Raw genomic sequence first — 357 nt, 5'->3', positions numbered from 1 at the left:
GGGGGCGGGGGCTAGTACTGACGCGCGAGCTGTTGCAGGACACGCGCAGAACGTGACGGCTGTGTGCTTCCATCCCGAGCTGCCGGTGCTGATGACGGGCTCGGAGGACGGCACGGTGCGCGTCTGGCACGCCGGCACCTACCGCCTCGAGTCCTCCCTCAACTACGGCTTCGAGCGCGTCTGGACCCTCTGCGCCATGCACCGCTCCAACAACGTCGCCGTCGGGTGACCACGCCTTCCACTACACTCTCACTATACCCTTACTACACTCTCTCTACACCCTCACTACACTCTCGCTACACCCTCACTACACCCTCGCTACACCCTCACTACACCCTCACTACACCCTCACTACAC

General features: G+C 63.0%; 1 protein-coding gene across 1 annotated transcript in view; it reads left to right on the top strand.

Annotated features, from left to right (window-relative positions):
- Positions 1 to 357, top strand: part of beta'COP (coatomer subunit beta') — an 8,915-nt gene that overhangs the window by 4,504 nt on the left and 4,054 nt on the right. The window contains exon 6 of the mRNA XM_013308524.1: positions 25 to 225. Coding sequence (XP_013163978.1) covers positions 25 to 225 — 201 coding nt within the window. The remainder of the gene's footprint in view (positions 1 to 24; positions 226 to 357) is intronic.

The sequence above is a fragment of the Papilio xuthus genome, unplaced genomic scaffold (assembly GCF_000836235.2).
Source record: "Papilio xuthus unplaced genomic scaffold, Pxut_1.1 DF827870.1, whole genome shotgun sequence".
NCBI classification, from domain to species: Eukaryota; Metazoa; Arthropoda; class Insecta; order Lepidoptera; family Papilionidae; genus Papilio; species Papilio xuthus.
The sequence above is the reverse complement of the archived record's forward strand: the minus strand, read 5'-3'. Positions and strand labels throughout refer to the sequence as shown.